General features: G+C 40.2%; 1 protein-coding gene and 1 long non-coding RNA gene across 4 annotated transcripts; both read left to right on the plus strand.

The window, feature by feature from the left end:
• The first annotated feature begins 6,367 nt into the window (after nucleotides 1-6,367).
• Nucleotides 6,368-9,647, plus strand: LOC115377960 (uncharacterized). The gene is made up of 3 exons (XR_003930089.1): nucleotides 6,368-6,432; nucleotides 8,729-8,844; nucleotides 9,478-9,647. It is a non-coding gene; the product is annotated as an uncharacterized LOC115377960 (long non-coding RNA).
• Nucleotides 9,648-10,818: 1,171 nt separating this feature from the next.
• Nucleotides 10,819-15,946, plus strand: LOC115377920 (phospholipase A2 inhibitor CNF-like). 3 transcript variants are annotated; one of them, XM_030078008.1, is made up of 5 exons: nucleotides 10,819-10,951; nucleotides 14,657-14,761; nucleotides 14,888-15,052; nucleotides 15,248-15,358; nucleotides 15,565-15,946. In XM_030078008.1, exons 1-5 carry the CDS (start codon nucleotides 10,903-10,905, stop codon nucleotides 15,714-15,716), a joined length of 582 nt encoding a protein of 193 aa, XP_029933868.1. In that variant the 5' UTR covers nucleotides 10,819-10,902; the 3' UTR covers nucleotides 15,717-15,946. The 3 variants fall into 3 exon arrangements, with proteins under 3 accessions (XP_029933868.1, XP_029933875.1, XP_029933859.1); XM_030078015.1 differs by lacking the exons at nucleotides 14,657-14,761; nucleotides 14,888-15,052; nucleotides 15,248-15,358; nucleotides 15,565-15,946 and adding exons at nucleotides 11,220-11,324; nucleotides 11,452-11,616; nucleotides 11,789-11,899; nucleotides 12,041-12,442 and having other exon boundaries at nucleotides 10,839-10,951; XM_030077999.1 differs by lacking the exon at nucleotides 10,819-10,951 and adding an exon at nucleotides 14,250-14,398.
• The last annotated feature ends 657 nt before the right edge of the window (nucleotides 15,947-16,603 follow it).

Genomic DNA, 16,603 nt, shown 5'->3' on the forward strand with positions numbered 1-16,603 from the left:
GGATATTTATTTATTTATTTATTTATTATTATTATTATTTGTTAAAATGTGATTTGGAAATTACAAAATGCCTTTAAATTACCATAATTTCCTTTTTTAAAAAAAAAACTGTATTATTGGAAAATGATATTTACCGGTCATTTTACCGCATATGGCTCCATCTTGTGGAAGAACAGAGACATTACAGTCACTGCCATGTAAGGGATATGTTAAAAAGCAAAATAAATTTTTCATGTCACTGAGACAAGAAAAACATAATGTCTTTCTCTTATATGGTCCATTATGTAAAGTGGAAAGAAAACGTATAAGCATAGATTTAACTTCTTCTTCTTCTTCTTTGTTTCTTTCTTTCTTTCTTTTTTTTTTTTTTTTAAGAAACTGGTGTAGTTAGAAGAATAACTTTTATTTTCATTTTCCCCTGTGAGTTGACTAATTCCCACTCCAGGTTGGCTGGTGGCGGTAATGCGTTTTTAGTAGATTTCCAATCGCTAATAATAAGAAAGATGATAGATACTAAAACCAAGGGCTAATAGTACTAGCTAGTACTGCTCTATCTCAGCTATTATAGGAAGCATGTTTATTTGGAAAAGACAATGTTTCCTGTATCCCTGAAACTGTAAATTCATAGCAATGTGCTTACTGGTTAAAATATGTTGGAACATTCAGTAGATTTGATTCCTGATGAATTTAAACTTTTAATGCGGGATAAAATAAAGTATATAAAATGTATACATAAATACAAATTATTATTAAGTGTATAATGCAAATGCGCTGGTTCTACTCTGTACAGGTGAGGTCACAAACAGCGGCCTCACTTCCGCAAGCCAGCAGGAGCTGCAGCCGCTGTAACGTCAGCAGAACCTTGAGACGCAACAATGGCAGATGCTGTTTTCATGAAGGAAACTTGGGCTGATTCTGCATTTTTGAACCAGCGTTCAACAAGACAAGACCGCGGAGTTTACCTGGAAACAAGACAAGTCACCTCGTCAATTTCTGCTCCCTCTCTTGTTTTCGCTCCTCATTCTTCGCTCAAGTGCAAGAAACGCTACAATAATGAGCGGTGAGTTCAGTGAATGAAATGAAAACAAGTGTGTGCAGAGAAAAAACATGATGACTTCCATCAGCGGGCCCATAGTTGGTTTTGGTCCCTGAATCCTGACAGTCAGCGCAGCACCTGTGAGAGGACAGAGCTTGAACAATAGCGACATCTACTGACTAATTGCTGCACTGCAGCTAGTAATGTCTGAATAATTGGATCTGGAAATGCCAGTTTGATGTCTATAGGGTGTCTTTGTGTCAGTGTGTGTTACTGATGGCCCCTTCTTCCTCTGTCTGTCTCTCCTCTCAGCAGCCACGCCAAGGCAAAGCAGCTCAGGGCCAGCCACCTCAGGCTTTTCAGGAGCACCTGTCAAGTTTCTGCCATACTGCATTTTTAAACTATACTAGCTCCTCACCTGATTCTTCTACTCTTTGTGTCTCTCTGTCCCATAGGATTTTTACTCATGACTCCTTGGACTGACAACTCTTCAGTGACTGCCGTCCCCCCTACTGTAGGACCCAAGAGACGCACCTACACCTTCTTCTCAAATGCACACTACACTTCACTTTGTTCATGTCCAAAAACCAGAATCAGACAAAAAAAAAACAGAATCTGTCTTGTTCACATGTTGATGAAGGCACACTGCAGAACATCTTAAACCAGTTTCAGTCCTATACCTGCTTAAACATGGCTGGTTAGCCCTGTGAAACCTGAGCAAATGCACTGGATTTCTTTCAAAAAACATTCTATATTTCAAATTAAATTACAAGAAGATCACCAGTTATGTATAATAAAAAACAAAAAACAAAACATAGACCAGAAAATTTGCAAAACATTAGTAAAACAACTCTGGAAAAAAAAAATCACAAGAAAAATTGAAAAAAAAGTGAATTTTTTAACTTTCTTTGCACTGCTGGCTCTTCTCATGGCTTCCTGCTCCTGGTTTGTGGCTGCAGATGAACGAGGAGCAGCTGTCAGTCAAACAGCAGCTTGACCCGCCTCCTCCTGTCCTGGAACTGCCGCAACACCTCAGTCTGTGTTGTAGTCGGCCCGCGGCAGATATGGCTGATTACGCTTTGGAGTCAGTGGGTTAGTAATCATCTTCATCATCAACTTCTTCATCATCATTCACACATGTACATTATTGTGGAGCAGATCAACAGTTTGCTTTTTCAATTCCTCTGTGTGTGTGTGTGTGTGTGTGTGTGTGTGTGTGTGTGTGTGCGCGCGCGCAGGTGCCACAGTGATGAAACATTTCAGTTCAGACACATATCGGCAACCATCGCCTTATTCCGACTACCTGTTTTTTAATGTGTTCTGGACTGACCTGAGGGCCCCACCACAACATCGGACTGTCATCCAGGTAGTAATTAGAGGCTTTTATGGCTAAAATGAAACCCTAACCCTAACCCTAAAATCATTTTACATATCTTATTGTGCACATACATATATGTTTGCAGCCCTCCTGAATTTTCCTTTTCCCTGCTGTCTCTCCTCAGGGCCCTTCACATCTCCGTCCTGGTAAGTGCTGGGCCTTTGCAGGGGGGCAGGGGCACCTGGTCATCACCCTGTCCTACCCCATCGTCCTAACCCACGTCACGCTGGACCACATTTCACAGAGGACATCCCCCGCAGGCCGGACAGACAAGGCGGGCAGAAACTTTGCTGTGTTTGTGAGTCACAAATTAGCCATCATGACTGTGGGGGTGTCCCGCACACCGCTCACTTTGTCTCTGTTGCTCACAGAGGACAAAACCACCTGCTGATGTGAATCTGTGTCTGTCTCTGTCAGGCGATGAGCTCTTTGGACGAGCACGGAGCCTGGCTGGGAAACTTTGAGTACAGTTGAAACGGTGAGCCCACTCAGACCTCTCAGCTGCTTTGGAGTCCGTACACTGATGCCTGCTGTGCTCACACACACACATTTTCATCAGCACCTTAAAGGCACACTCATTAATTGTGGTTATATGGAACAACAGCGCTCAGCTAATCTAGACTTTCCACCCAAGCAAGGAGCTGCAACCGTAAATGAGATAGGAAAGAGCAAAAACAACCAATTCGGGCGCTTGTTCTTGAGTCTGAAACAATGGGAATATAGTGGTGCTGTGTGGGTCCTCAATCAGGCAAATGAGAATCAGGCGCTCTTTGGAGAGGGCTAGATCAGTGGAAAATCACTCACTCTTCTCTTCCTCACTGACTGACTCTGCCTTCCCTTTTCTTTTTCGTCGTTTCCCTGCTTTTTGCTCCTCTTCGATGGACCTCCAAACTCTAACTCTCCCTTTTCAGGACTCAGCCAAAGCGTTTAAATACGTAAAGCTGGTGGTTGACAGCAACTGGGGCCATCAGGATTACACCTGCCTGTACAGGTTCCGCCTCCATGGAAAGATCTCCTGGTAAGTCGTCCATTTTGCCCCCATGACCGACTCTGAGGCCGCAGCCTGGGAGGATCGTTCTAGCCCTTTTCACTCAGCCAATCACAAGTCACCAGCCACAGTGGCTGTGTTTGACACTTTGACACTAGTGATTGGCTGAGAGCAATGACGGCTAGAATGAGCTGCAGTGTCAGACTCATTAGGCCTGGGGATCGTCACTGATTGGCTGATTCGATTCCCATACAAGATTACAATTCGATACGCATTGTGTTGAGGTAAATTTAACAAATCATCTAATTTCTTCATTTGTTAAACATGAACAAATGAAGAATTGGGCATTTACTCTCATTAACCCCAACTTAAGGCTCGCCAGTGGTAGCTACAGTGGACACACACTGTTACGGCCTCACCAACCAAGGCTCTTTCCCGGAGACCGCAAACATAATACAGATGCCAAAACCACTGCTAAATTAACTAAATCATTTATTTTCTTAATCATCTTAAACCACTTAAAGGGTTAAGGAAAAACACAAACAAAAGGAGATGGAGATCCCGGCCAAAAGGAACAAAAGGGGGGAATTCGCTGGGCCAGCCACGCAATGGGCCGTCGCACCCAGCTCATTCCCCCTAAAAAGGAAAAAAAGTACTCAACCTAGTCAAAACAAAACCCGAAAACTGGACCACCAGAAATCTCCATCCCAAACTAAAATAACAAACTAAAATAACAAAACCCAACTCTAAATCATGTTGGGACGAAACAAAAGAAAAAAAAAAAAGAAAAAAAGAAACAACTGCTGCTGCTGCTGCCAGGTATGAGAGAGAGAGCAACCACACCTTAGGTCGCCCCTTTTCTCTCCTGAGTAATTGGCTCCAGGTGCTTCCCCAGAGGAAAAGAAAATCAGAAAGGAGCTCTCAGAAATGTTTCATTTATTTCTCCTAGACAACTATGAGATCTGTGTGAAACCCAAGTGAGACTATAGCTTATTTCTCCTGCTTCTCATTTTTTTTCTCCAGAGCAAAAAGATGGACAAATGCTCAAATTAGACTCCTTTTAAGTTTCAAAAGAGATCTCAACAAGTTCTATAATAATTCTCAGATTTTCTCCACTTTTGCATCTGTGCTTAGTGGTCACATTTCCATTTCCATTTGTAAGAAAAATGTAAACTAGGCTACACAACAGAAAAACCCAACAAAAAAACTCAGCAAGCAAATCAATTTCTTCCATAATGTCTCCAGAAACTAATGTTTGTAAATAATAGCCTACTGGCTGAAGGTTTAATGGTTGACACTTGTCACTTGTCAGTTTGTAGCAGCCTGGTTAACTGACATTCTAACGGACCAATCACGAAGGAGACCATATTTAGACCTGCCTCCGCTGCCCCGTTCTAATTGGGCCAGCACCAGATGTCAAACCGGGCTGAAATCTTTCACGGTTGGTTCCCGGAACCAAGCGGACTGGTGTAATGGGAATGAATGCGGAACCGTGAATTTCACGGCGCGGCGCGGCGCAGCACGGCACGGTACTATAGTGGAAAAACGCTATAAGGGACAAGGGGAGCAAATCCATGTCGATAAAATGCCCACCACAGCATAGCAGAGCCAGCAGACCCCCTCACTTTAGGGGTGCAGCATTCAGACCTGTAGCGTTATCTTGGTACATGCTACACATGACCTCGCCCACTTGTGGAGAATATGGAGAGGGATGACTCCTCTGACCACATCACTTCTTTCAACATATCTGTAGACCAGTGCCGATGGTTTTCGCACCACTGAACTCTCAAATTTGCATTTGTCTTTGTAATGAGTGTTAATGCACTGCTGCCCCACCATAATATCCCTCTCCATGTACAGATTTTTTGTGAGAACGGTGTTCATCCATCCTGTTCAAAAACTCAAAAAGCACACTTAAACAGTTCTCGTGGTTTGTGGTGCCCAAAACCTTGCTAAGACACTTAATTTTGTTTTTCCTTTAATTTGTTTCCCATCTGTATGTGTGTTTAATCTAATGCCCCTGTGATCTTGAGAAATACTACAGCATCAGAACACATCAAACTAAAATAAGGTTGTGTAATTAAGACTTGCCCCACTATAACACCAAACTCATACAGCTTGACTGGTGTTGGAGCTGGAGCTGCTGGGACAGTGAAACTAGGGATGACAGAAAAGGCACATTAAAAAAGTTAAATTTCATGTACATAGCTATTCGAATCCAGTTGATTTTACTACACTTTGCATATTCTGGTACACATTATATGATATAAAGTTTTCTCCTGAAAGAACATCAAATCAAAGTTTTCCCCATTAAAAGGTTGATTAAGATTCCGATGAAGCATCATTATAATCATAATAAATCACAGATCACAGGTGTAATATTTATGATAATTGCTGGTTTTCACACTTTAAAATTGGAAAGTAGATAGATAGATAGATAGATAGATAGATATAGAAATGTCAGTACCTGATAACACATCTGATAATGTGATTAGTGAATAAAACATTTTGATGAACCCAATTGTAAAAAGCACTGAAAAGAAGTTACTTAAATAACACCTTTAACATCATTTGTTAGCTGTTAATATTTTTATTTCAATAAAATTTTTATTATTGGGGTATTTAGATAACATATTTTCAGTGATTCAAAGACCTCTTAGTAGAAGAATTTTTCCCATTTCCCAGTACAACCGAATGCAGCATCAGTACTCTACGCTACTATCACAAAAAGTGAATTAATTCATCTTTGGTCAAAGAAATTTTAGGCTAAATAGCTTTATTCGCGTACCCAATACGGAAGCAGCTTAAATTTGCGCACAAAGATCTGAATTGTGAACCCGCTGGATGATGTGGGCACAACAGCAGCGTTAGAAAATCTCATTGGACAACACCGCCATCCATCACACGCTGCGTTGTGGATTGGTTAATGTGTCAGGTGGGTGGACGGTTGTTGCTCGCTTTGGAACCGCGTCCGTGAAGGCAGCAAGGAGAAATGGAAGAAAAGGTCGCTGTAGGTCCTCGCAAAAGAAGGTAAGCAAAATCTTTGTTATGTTTGTTTGTTTGCAATTTACGGAAGCCCTAAAGGGCCATACATACATATATTTTATTTCCTCCGTTTTCTCGTGATAACGAGATAAATTTCCTCCGTTTTCTCGTGATAACGAGACAATTTTCCTCCGTTTTCTCGTGATAACGAGATAATTAAATCGAGATCTCGAGAAAACAAAGCGATTGTCTTATTAAATTATTGCAGGAAACATCAGTCAGTGTAGCAATGTCAGAGGAGCAGGAGAGTATTGATCACTGCATCACTTATCTGTTCAATCAAGGCCTTACACAGGCTGAAATAGCTTTATGCTTTATGTCAGGGGTCACCAATCACGTGCCATGGAGGGCCGAGAGGCTGCAGGTTTTCATTCCAACCAAGACCTCCACCAGGTGATTTCACTGATTAGCTCCAGGTGATCAGTGAAATCACCTGGTGGAGGTCTTGGTTGGAATGAAAACCTGCAGCCTCTCGGCCCTCCATGGCACATGATTGGTGACCCCTGCTTTATGTGTCCAAGGAGACGTCAGTCAGCATGACATGTCACGTATGATGGAAATCTCAGGCCTATCACGTTTCATTCATTCATTCAAAACGGAGGGAAAATATCTCGTTATCACGAGAAAACGGAGGAAAATTATCTCGTTATCACGAGAAAACGGAGGAAATTTATCTCGTTATAACGGGAAAACGGAGGAAAATTATCTCGTTATCACGAGAAAACGGAGGAAAATTATCTCGTTATCACGAGAAAACGGAGGAAATTTATCTCGTTATCACGGGAAAACGGAGGAAAATTATCTCGTTATCACGAGAAAACGGAGGAATTATCTCGTTATCACGAGAAAACGGAGGAAATAAAATATATTTATGTATGGCCCTTTAGGGCTTCCGTAGCAATTTGAGTCGATATTGTATCATTTAAAAAGTCGGTATTTATGTTGGTTGTTACTTTTTGAAAAATCCGGTCTGCGTATGCGGCAGATGCTAACGTTAGCTAACCTAGGCCACGCCCACTCTTGGCTACAAACTTCATCAATGTTAATGCTAGCTACGGCAGCAAGGTCAAATTATGGGAGAATCACCTTAATTTTCGTGAGTTGCTTGACGTTAATTTCTTTATTTGCACCGTCATCATCAACTGAAATTAATCATCATCAAACAATCATCAGGGCTACAGACTAACCAAAAGGCATGTCGTCCTCCCGGGGACAGAAAAAAAATGTTCTCTTAGTTATAAAATGACAATTGCGCATCGATTGCAGCTAAAATCTGTGTTTTTCACAGCATGGACTGATTACAAGTGAGTGTTGCTGTTAACTGTTACTAAACACTGGCTGCCCCGTCTTTGACTGAGGGGAGGGACCCGCAGGGGTGAGAGCATTCCGGCGCCGTGTCGGAGCTCCGGTGTACCGGCGTGACTGCGGGGGAAACAAATTTGGGTTCGCCCAGATTTATCTAACAGACATTTCTCTGGATCCAATTGAAGTGCAGGTTTCGTTGTCAACCACACTAACTAGGCCTACTAGCCAATCAGAAGTAGGACAGGGGCGAGACTTGGTTGTTTACAATCAGGCGCTCCGTGTGCCGTCGGAAGTGAGTCTCGTCAGCCTTCAGTGACGCACTGCAACCCACAGGATGGACCGCAGGTTCATGAAGCCCGGGAAAGACAGCAAAGACGTCTCTTAAACCAATTATGTCGGCGCCGACAGGATTCGGTATGCCTACTTTACATATCGATATCCCCTAGACCGTTTATGATATACAGAAACTTTAACAAACGTCGGGAATCGGAGAAACGGCGCTTTGCGCCTATATACAGTGCCATTACGGTAACTCTGTAGGACTACTGACACTTTGACCGTCCAATCACAGAAGAGTCCCCGGTGTGTCACATGTTTGTAATATGAGCTTCTCATACCGTAACTCCTGAACCAATGGTGTGATCGAAAAAAATCAGACGGTTTCTGAAAGCAGAGAACCGGAGCTTTTCCGATGGTGTGCAAAAGCTAGTGTAATTGCAGGGTTAAGAATAGGGTTTGGATAGAGGAGAATGGGAGCAATGTGGCAGTAGATAGTTACAAGTTAGGTATTAGGGTTATTTTCAAATAATGTATATATGTTATATGATGAAATTTGCTGCACACTCATATAATGTGTAATGTGATAATGTGTTCTCCCCTCTTTGTTCCATACCGTACTGTTTGTCTTTCTATGAAATTACCTAAGAACCACTTAAAAATACAAATAAAATGTGTTGTGCTTTTACATATTTCACAGAATGGAATGCCCAGCAGGAGAATTTTAAAAAGAGATGCCCAAAAGACTGTGCTACCCCCCCAAGAAGATAAAGTTTTATGAACCAGACCCTGGCTCACCTAAAGATAATGAAGATGGTAACAGATACATTGTTCTTTTACTGCACAGCATTTTTATTTTATGTGTGTTTTGTTTATTTTATTTCGTTTTTTCCAATTAATTCACTTTTATTTTTTATTTTGGTTAATATGATAACCAAAATCTTACACAGTGCCGAGTCTCTTATTTCATATTGTGCAGCTCCAGCCACAAATGTTGATTTATAGATATTGGTAACAAATTTAGGTCAAGAGAAGTAACAATAATTATCATCTCTGTGCGTGTGTGTGTGTGTGTGTGTGTGTGTGTGTGTGTGTGTGTGTGTGTGTGTGTGTGTGCGTGTGTGTGTTAGTGTAAGAGAGAAAATTGTGACCAAGCAGCCCTGTTGACCAAATTATCTTAACTGCTATTACAATTCGGGATGTGCTTGATTAATTGATCTATAATTGATTTCAAATTGATCTCTCCATGTGTGCGTCATGTACTGTGATCAGTTCGCTCTACCTATTCTTGGAGAAATTGGGTTAGTTGCAGTTGCTCAAATTCAACACCAGTTGCTGAAGTCCAGCACCAAGATAAAACATTAAAACAAGCAAAGTGCAAAGACTAGACATTGACACTGTATGTAAGGGGAATTCATATCTAATTTGTGCTTTCTTTTATTCGTGCAGCTTACATCATGCGCTGTGGTACGCTCGATGGATGGACAGCAGTGGAGAAAACCAAACTCAAAAACGCCTTGATAAACAAATGCTGCATGAGGGCATTTTAAAGACTTTTTCTAGTATAGATGTTTTTTTCTTCTGTGATTTTATTGTTTTAAGAGTGTTTAAAAAGCATTTTTAGGAAAACTTCATGGTCGAAACGTTGGGCTTAAAAGTTAAAAGTTTTGCAAGAATTGTTGACTTTTGCAAGAGATGTAGAATGTTCTGCTGGTTTTGTGAGCTTTTGTGGTCATTGTGTAAAGTCTTGTGAAAGCAGCCTTTAATATAGTGCCCAAGCATTCAGAAAAAAAACCCAACAACAATAAACAACAATAATTTGTTTCAGCATTTGTAAAAGTGTCCTTGTTTTTTGTTTTTTCATTTTTGGTTATTACTGTGTGTGTGATACATACATACTATGTATGTATGTATTATAAAATCTCCATACTAGCTTTTGTATTGCTCAGTATTGCCTACTAGCTTTAGTGTTGCCTGTCACCCTTAAGTCTCAAATATGACTCCTGTTGCTCACTGTCCTGTCTCACCTATTTCTCCTAGTGAATTTTAGGAGAAACATATAAGACAAAAATAGAGTCTAAAATGAAACTAAATTGAGTTTAGCAAGGTGCCTCCTTTAAGTCTCAAATATGACTCCTGTTGCTCACTGTCCTGTCTCACCTATTTCTCCTAGTGAATTTTAGGAGAAACATATAAGGCAAAAATAGAGCCTAAAATGAAACTAAATTGAGTTTAGCAAGGTGCCTCCTTTAAGTCTCAAATATGACTCCTGTTGCTCACTGTCCTGTCTCACCTATTTCTCCTAGTGAATTTTAGGAGAAACATATAAGATAAAATAGAATCTAAAATGAAACCAAAATGAGGCTGAAATAAGAATCTCAGTTTTGTCTCCGGAGCTGTAGAAAAGCAAGCTTTGAGCAGTAAAATTTTCCTCTGGGTAATTTTGATGATTATGACGTACAGTTCATGACAATCAAAAATTCAGTATCTCAAAATGTTAGAATATTCCATACAACCAATCAAATCAATGTATTTATAATACAGATCTGTTGCCCTTATTCATGCACTCAATACTTGGTCGGGGCTCCTCTTGCACGATTGCCTGCATCAGTGCTGCGTGGCATGGAGGCGATCAGCCTGTGGCACTGCTGCGGTCCTGTAAGTGATACTGAATTGTTTGAGAGATGTGTGGCTAGTTCCTCTCTTTTATGCACCAGAGATGTAATTAAAAAAATAAATTGTTAAATAAAGAAGTCTGTTTGATGTGGAAGCAGAAGCACAGTGCATCATTCTCATATTTCTTCAAAGCAGGCTCAGTATATAAGGTGTCGGATTTTTATCTGGAACCACACATCTGCTCACCTGCTCTTTACAATGAAGCTCTTGTTGTCTCTCTGTCTCATCTGGGTCCTTGTCAACACAGGTAACTATGCTCAAATTTAGATTCCTCAGCTATGCAATTTGATTTGATTTGATGATTTAATTATGACTTTTTGATTTCTCAAATCCATGCTTTTGGTCATGCTGTTTCCTAAATACATGTTGATTTCAAAATGAGCAACATCCTGTTTTATGCTACATTGACAGGGCAAATTGAACTATTACATCATGATAAAAAAAACAGAGATGCTGCTGTTGATGTTGTTGCTGGCTACTCATCATTTCATTCATGAACATTTTCCTCATTGCAGCTGAAGCAATTCACTGTCTGCTGTGCAAGGATTATCCTGAGTGCAGAGAGGTTTTCTCATACAGCTGTTCCTCCGACATGCTGTGTTCCACAAGGCACGTCAAATGTAGGTGTAAAGAGTTAAGAAAAGAATGCATCAAAAGTATTTCTTCTACAGGAAATTTTCTCTGTTTTTGTTGGTTTTCAATTTTCAGTGTTTTGCTTCTACATTAAACCACAGTTTGATTTTGCAGTACAGGTAATGGGAATATCCTCGCTGCACGTCGACAAGGTCTGTGTGTCAACCTCGAAGTGCATAGTAGGAACTGCGAATTATTCAATACACTTGGGTTCCATGAGAGTAGTTGCAGCTGTTGAGTGCTGTGACGCAGATTTCTGCAACTCTGCAACTCCGGCTAGTAAGTACATTGTGGAGAACTGCACTTTTGAATCATTTCTGTGAAAAAAATTAAAAAGTGTGGTGTTGATCATCTTCCGTCTTCTTTTGTCTCTAAATGTTGTCATGTTCTTAACTAAATTATTGTCTGCGACCAGCTTTAACAGTGTCCCGTCTCCTCGGTTTTATTTTAGTCCCTGCTGAACCAAAGAATAACAGCTTACAGTGTTACTCCTGTGACAGCTTCACATGCAGAAACAAAATGCAGTGTGTTGGGATGGAGGACCGCTGCTTTAATGGGACTGGTGAGTCCTCATGTGGCATCTCGATCACTTTGCACATAAATTGTGTTAACTGTCGACATCAGCATCAGTGTTGGTTGTCTCACAAAAAATAAAAATAATGAAAATTGTATTCATAGTAAAACAATGATTTTTCATCTACAGCGTACACTTGGATCACTCGTGCTCATACCTTTGGCTGTGCATCCTCAAACCTGTGTGAAGGTTTTTCTGAGCTGGATTCTATGATTATACCTGGCTTTAACTTCACTGATGGACCAACCTGCTGTGAGGGCAACTTCTGTAACTCAGTCTCGACGACCAGGCTGAGTGTTTTCCCTCTGTTGCTCGGACTCATTTCTCTTATTTTCATCTATTAGAACACAGGGTAGGACATGCACAAATACCGGTGTTATCATACAAAAATGTATGAAAAAAATGAATGTGCATATGCTCACTCACTTATACACACATAAAAGTGGAATCTCATTCTTTTCCCACATTATCATCTTAAAGTCTGCTGATGTCCATCATCTGCGTACTTTCCATCAAACACATTTCATTTAAGATAATGAATTCATTTTTTTTTTTTTTTTTTGGTATGTCACAGAAATACATATCTTACAGTCGGTTTATCTGGTTAGATCCATTATGTAAATATTATAACTATCCTAATAAAGCTTTTTTTGAAATACAAGATTGATTTTTTTCCCTATAGTAGCTCATCTTGCAACTGTTTTGTTGCAGTATTGTGGGATGGCCTGGAAAGGATTCAGGTTAAATGACTGAAAACATACGCCACAGTGTGATAGTTAAAATCACAGTTTCCAACCACAGTTTGGTTTTAACTGCCACAATGTTTAAATTTACCCTGGCGGCTAAAATGAAAGGCTCTGTTAAAACACCATTTACTATTTTACTAAGATGTGTTCTGGTACAATGCATAATTCTCTGACTTTGAATTAACTGGGTGTCTTCAGAAAGATTATAATGATAATTTAAAAAATCAGTGGTCTAAACTATGTGTAGATTGATCTATACCCTGAAAGGTCCACGACTCAAATCATCGGTCATTCACCTCTGCAGTCGATTCAGAAGGAGGAGTCAAAGAATTGCTTTTCTATCTTTTTTCTTTTTTTCTTTTAGATTTCTTTTAGTTTTTTTAGATAGTTACTGGGCATTGCCATATATCACTACAACACAAGACATATTCTCTTTAAAAAGCACTGGGGATATATTACAATAGGGAAAGGAAAAATATCAAGTTTTTATATCCTTTCAAAACTGGTAGATATAATTAATTAGATTCATTAACTTGAGAATTGCTGAGGACAGAACTGAAGCCTATTCAACTCATACAAAGTTACTGTTACAGTTGATTCGGTGTATTGAAAGGCCACCTCTGAGTTGACTCTGGAAATTGTTAGCTGTTCAAGACCCAGAGAGAATTTGGTCAATCAAGGCGAGAACACCTTACTACCTTCAGAAGGTAGTAAAGTTCACCCATGTTCATATAACAGCTTAGATAGCGGTCATGTTTGGTAATGTTGGCAGGACTGAAAACACATGGTTCCAGTTTGTCAAGGCCAGTGCGTCCTTAGTGGTAGTATTCACCATCATGCATGTACACAATCCTTTTTTTGGCCTGTGGGTGTCATCTTTGTGCATGGGGCTTTCACAGACAAGTTCACTGGAGTCCACTGGGGCTGATACCTTCAGGGTGTTGTAAAACTGTCCGGCGTTAGATATCACAAGATCCAGAGAGCTGCATCCCTTCTTGTGTGCTCTTTGACCAGTTGTTTCAGGGAAGTGAAAGCATATTCAAAAGAGAGTGTACTGAACTGACTGAAATCACCAGCTTCAGGTTGCTTTTGGAGGATGATATCAACTGAGGTAGATGGTCAGCAAACTTATTTCAACCCTTTATATTATTCCGCAACCATGTGGGATATTTGCCTTGGTAAACTGCAGGGTGTGGTTTTCCACCAAATTACCCGGGTAAAGCAGTCCCAGGAACTACTTTTTCAAGAGCATCCTTCAGTTGGTTCGTGTCTGTGTTTCCACCGCTATGAGGACACTGTTTTTCTGTCATGTCCTGCTCACTGCAGCAGGACAGTAGCAAACAAATTATTCTTGTCTGTCATGCGGTCAGTAATAAGTGGAGGCTGTCCATCATCAATATGTGATAGTCATCAATATACAACAGATCATTTTGGTATGAATTCTCTTCCCCATTTTTCTGTAAAGCAATCAAAACTGTTGGAGAAATGTGTGGCTGGTTCCTCCCTTTTATGCACCCAAGACATTAAAAAAAAGACATCCGTATGATGTGAAAGCAGAAGTAGAGTGCAAACATTCAAACAAGGATCATTTCCATATTTCCACCTAACTGCCATATTTCTTAAAAGCAGGCTCAGAATTTGAGGTGTGTAATCTTTATCTAGAACCAAATATCTGCTCACTTGCTCTTTACAATGAAGTTCTTGTTGTCTCTCGGTATCATCTGGACTCTCCTCAACACAGGTAACTATGCTCAAGCTTCGATTCCTCAGCCATGTGATTTGATTTGATTTGATGGTTTAATTGTGGCTTTATGGTTTCTGAACTCCATGGTTTTGGTCAAACTGGTTCCTAAATACATGTTTATTTACATCCTGTTTTATGCTTCATTGACAGGGCAAATTGAACTATTACATCATGATTAAAACAGAGATGCTTCTGTTCATATTGTTGCTGGCGACTCATCATTTCATTCATGAATATTTTTTTTCCGCATTGCAGCTGAAGCACTTGATTGTCTGATGTGCAGGGATTTTCCTCAGTGCGAAGATACATTTTCAGGCAACTGTTCCTCCGATGAGCTATGTGCTACAGCTGCCATCAGATGTATGTGTGAAAAGTTAAGAAAATAATATAAAAAGTATTTTGTCATGTCATTTCCTCTGCTTTGTTTGTTTTTTCAATTTACATCATCATTTCACTTCAACATTAAACCACACTTTTACTTTGCAGTACAGCAGATGGGAAGTTCTCTGTTGATCAACACCAAGTCATGTGTGCCACCCTCGTTGTGCGATGTTGGAAATGGGACATTTTCAGGAAGCTTGGGTTTCATGAGAGTAGTTGGCTCTGTTCGATGCTGCGACACAGATAACTGCAACTCTCAAACTCTGCCTAGTAAGTACATTCTGGAGAAGCGCTTTTGTGAATAATTTCCAAGAAAAAACAAATCGTACTCCAGCAGGTTAATACTGATTTCAAAGACAGTGCGGGCGTTGATCATCTTCCATCTTCTTTTGTCATGTTGTGTCTCTAAATGTTGTCATGTTCTTAACTAAATTGTGTCCCGTCTCGTTTCGGGCTTTATTTCAGTCCCTGCTGACCAAGAGAGTAACGGCTTTGAGTGTTACTCCTGTGACAGCTCCACATGCAGACACAAAATTCAGTGTGTTGGGGTGGAGGACCGCTGCTTTAATGGAAATGGTGAGTCCTCATGTTGCATATTGATCACTTTGCACATAGATTGTGCTAATTGCCAACATCAGCATCAGTGCTGGTTGTCTCACAAAAATGCTCTTGCTGCCTTCAAGTGTTCTTCCTATCCTCTACTTCTGAGATCTCTAACATTAGGTAATTTAAAAAATAATGGAAGCTGTATTTATAGTAAAGCAATGATTTTTCCTCTACAGTGACCCATTGGAACACTTGGGCCCCTACCGTCCATGTCTTTGGCTGTGCATCCTCAAACCTGTGTGTAGCTTTTTCTCACCTGTCTTCTGCGTCTCTGCCTGGCTTTGACTTAAATGGACCAAACTGCTGTGAGGGCAAACTCTGTAACTGAGTCCCGATGACCAGGCTGAGTGTTTTCCCTCTGTTGCTCGGACTCATTTCCCTGATTTTCATCTATTAGAACACAGGGTAGGACATACACAGATACTGGTGTTATCATACAAAAATGTAGGATACATGTTATCAGGTTAAAATAAAGAATAAATTAAAAAAAAAAAGAAAAAGAAAAAAAAAAGTGCACTTTAGCAGAGTGCAGATCTCCACCAGGTGTATCTCCCCTTTTCTGGACTATAGGCTAACCTATGTTCTGAGCAAAACTCAGGAGGGACTCAGCAGCCAATTGTACTGTCAAGTGCTTTGCTGATCACAAATTAAATTACTGCATGATTTAAAAATAATAGAGTACAGTGCAAAAAAATATATATTGTAAAAATCCCAAAGCCTCTCATGTTTACCTGTTTATTGCTCTCTCTGTATGTTGCATTTTATTACACACTTAGCAGAAACATAATGATGATAATTACCCAGACAAAAGACATTCACTAGTCTAATGAAACTGTATGACAGGATTTCAGATCAATCGTGAGCTGCACATTTTGCTGTCACTGTTGTGCATGCCTTCCTAAATGATTAAATAAATAAAAAAAATTGTCTGTAGATCACAGCGTTTCCTGGTTTGTCTGCAGTATCTCATTTTGAAACGACTTCTTGGGATTTTGATGCAGTCTCACCTGCAAAGGACACACACTTAGAAGCACAGTAAAAATGTGAGTGACCCAGTGATGATGAGTTTCATCTATAAAGCACAGGCCTACAAATGATGTACAACCAAGAAGGCTTGCACGCACAATTTGTTTTTGTTTTGGGGTTTAAATAATTATCAAGCTGTGTTGGAAGGGAGGAGATACTACTGAAACAAAGAAAGTGAAAAATGAAAGC

Source organism: Myripristis murdjan, chromosome 3 (assembly GCF_902150065.1).
Source record: "Myripristis murdjan chromosome 3, fMyrMur1.1, whole genome shotgun sequence".
Classification (NCBI taxonomy): domain Eukaryota; kingdom Metazoa; phylum Chordata; class Actinopteri; order Holocentriformes; family Holocentridae; genus Myripristis; species Myripristis murdjan.

Excerpts from the sequence above, each read along its gene's own strand:
- LOC115377920 (XM_030078015.1), top strand. The coding sequence starts at position 10,903 with ATGAAGCTCTTGTTGTCTCTCTGTCTCATCTGGGTCCTTGTCAACACA. Across the intron at positions 11,325-11,451 it reads TTCCACAAGGCACGTCAAAT|TACAGGTAATGGGAATATCC; the intron begins GTAGGTGTAAAG and ends TTGATTTTGCAG. Across the intron at positions 11,900-12,040 it reads CCGCTGCTTTAATGGGACTG|CGTACACTTGGATCACTCGT; the intron begins GTGAGTCCTCAT and ends TTTCATCTACAG.